At 41.8% G+C, this 1,821-nt stretch overlaps 1 protein-coding gene across 1 annotated transcript; it reads right to left on the reverse strand.

Moving 5' to 3' along the window:
* Positions 1 to 640: 640 nt before the first annotated feature.
* LOC130035948 (olfactory receptor 1P1-like) lies at positions 641 to 1,585 on the reverse strand. The gene has a single exon (XM_056127892.1). It carries the CDS (start codon positions 1,583 to 1,585, stop codon positions 641 to 643), a length of 945 nt encoding a protein of 314 aa, XP_055983867.1.
* Positions 1,586 to 1,821: the final 236 nt, after the last annotated feature.

Below are 1,821 nucleotides of genomic sequence, written 5' to 3' on the forward strand. Positions count from 1 at the left end.
CAACTTTGCGGTGTGTGAGCAAGTGGCTGCCAGGGGCTCTGTTTGGGCAGGCAATGGGCTGACCCGCCCTCCTCCAGGGTGCCCTGGATATCTCAGTCTGAGAAGGTGTCCAAGAAAAGATTTTTGGGGTCAAGTTGATCTCTTTTGAGATTTATTTATGATTCTCAGATCAAGGCCAAAGATGAGTTTATGTGGTGCTGGAGGTGGTTTATGGGTATGACTATACCTATAATTTTTTTGGTGAAAGAAACATACTGGTTTATTGAAGTAACAAACTATTGGAATCTAATATTTACTTTATTTATAATCTTTTGACACACCCTCTTTAAAGACACTGATTTAGTTTTAATGAAATAACATGATAATATACAAAGCTTAAGAAACATAATGATGACAAATCCATTCCTCCTGTCAAAAGTTGTTTCCAAGTCAAATTTCAGATTAAATAAGTAATTCAAAAAAAACAATTTTAGGATGATGCAAAATTCTGACTTTCCTGTCTATTATTAACTCATATGGTGGATTCAAGGTGGAAAATGATCATAGAAATCCAAAACTATGATGATTGAGAAATAAATTTCTCTGAAGTTTCTCATTGGAGTGCACAGCAGATGACTAGTTTTCTGGAGTTAGTGCATCTTCAAGTTAATGAGACTTTGCCTCTTAGAAGTCTCCCTAAGGCTCCCTTCATATCCTTGTTTCTCAAGCTGTAAATGAATGGGTTTAGCATGGGTGTCACCACTGCGTACATGACTGCAGCTGCTGTGTCCCCTTCTACTGAGTTGGAGGAAGAAGATGAGGGAAACAGATAAGCCCTGAACACCGTTCCAAAGAACAGAGCAACAACAGCAAGGTGGGACCCACAGGTGGAAAAGGCTTTGCGCCTCCCCTGGGCTGAGGGTACCTTGAGGATGGCTGCAAAAATGCGGATATAAGAGATGAGGATAAGTATAAAGGGAATAACAAGTACTGCTCCTCCCAAATAGAACAGCAATAGTTCATTGACCTTAGTGTCAGAGCAAGACACCTTCATCAGGGGCACCAAATCACAGAAGAAGTCAGGAATGATTTTGTTGGGGCAGAAGGAAAGTCTCAACATGAGGAAGGTGTGTGTCATGGCAATAATATTTGTGAGAATCCAGCAGATAGTAATGAGGAGGGTGCAGCGCCGGGGGCTCATGATCATTGTATAGTGGAGAGGGTGGCAGATGGCCACGTAGCGGTCATAGGCCATCGTGGCCAGGAGGAAGCTGTCCATATCCCCAAACGTCAAGAAGAAGTAGAGCTGAGCCAGGCATCCTGCATAGGAGATGGACCTACTCTGGGTCTGGATGTTCACTAGGACCTTGGGCACAGTAGTGGAGGTGAAGAGGATGTCTGCACATGATAGGCTGGCAAGGAAGAAATACATGGGCATGTGGAGGTGCTTATCAGTATAAATGGCCAGGATGATGAGCAGGTTGCCAGTCACGGTGACCAGGTACATACACAGGAACACTAGGAAGAGGACGCGCTGCTGCTCTGGTTGCTCTGAGAGTCCCCAGAGGAGGAAACCAAAGCTGTTGCTCTGGTTCCCTCCTGCCATGAGCTCAAGGGTCAGGTAAGAGAATTTAATTGAAATATATTAAAGTTCTCTAAACCTATTTCACACTAAATGGATGATGAATGTGACATCTTTGTACTCTGGAAAAAAGAAAAGGTATATCCTTAATGTATTTTAAATTCATAATTATATTCTACTTACTTTTAAAGAAATTAAATCTACTAAGTAAAGTATATTTGGAATGGAATACAATTTACAAGATTTGGAATTGATTCCTT

Source organism: Sorex fumeus, unplaced genomic scaffold, assembly GCF_029834395.1.
Source record: "Sorex fumeus unplaced genomic scaffold, SorFum_2.1 ptg000063l, whole genome shotgun sequence".
NCBI lineage: Eukaryota > Metazoa > Chordata > Mammalia > Eulipotyphla > Soricidae > Sorex > Sorex fumeus.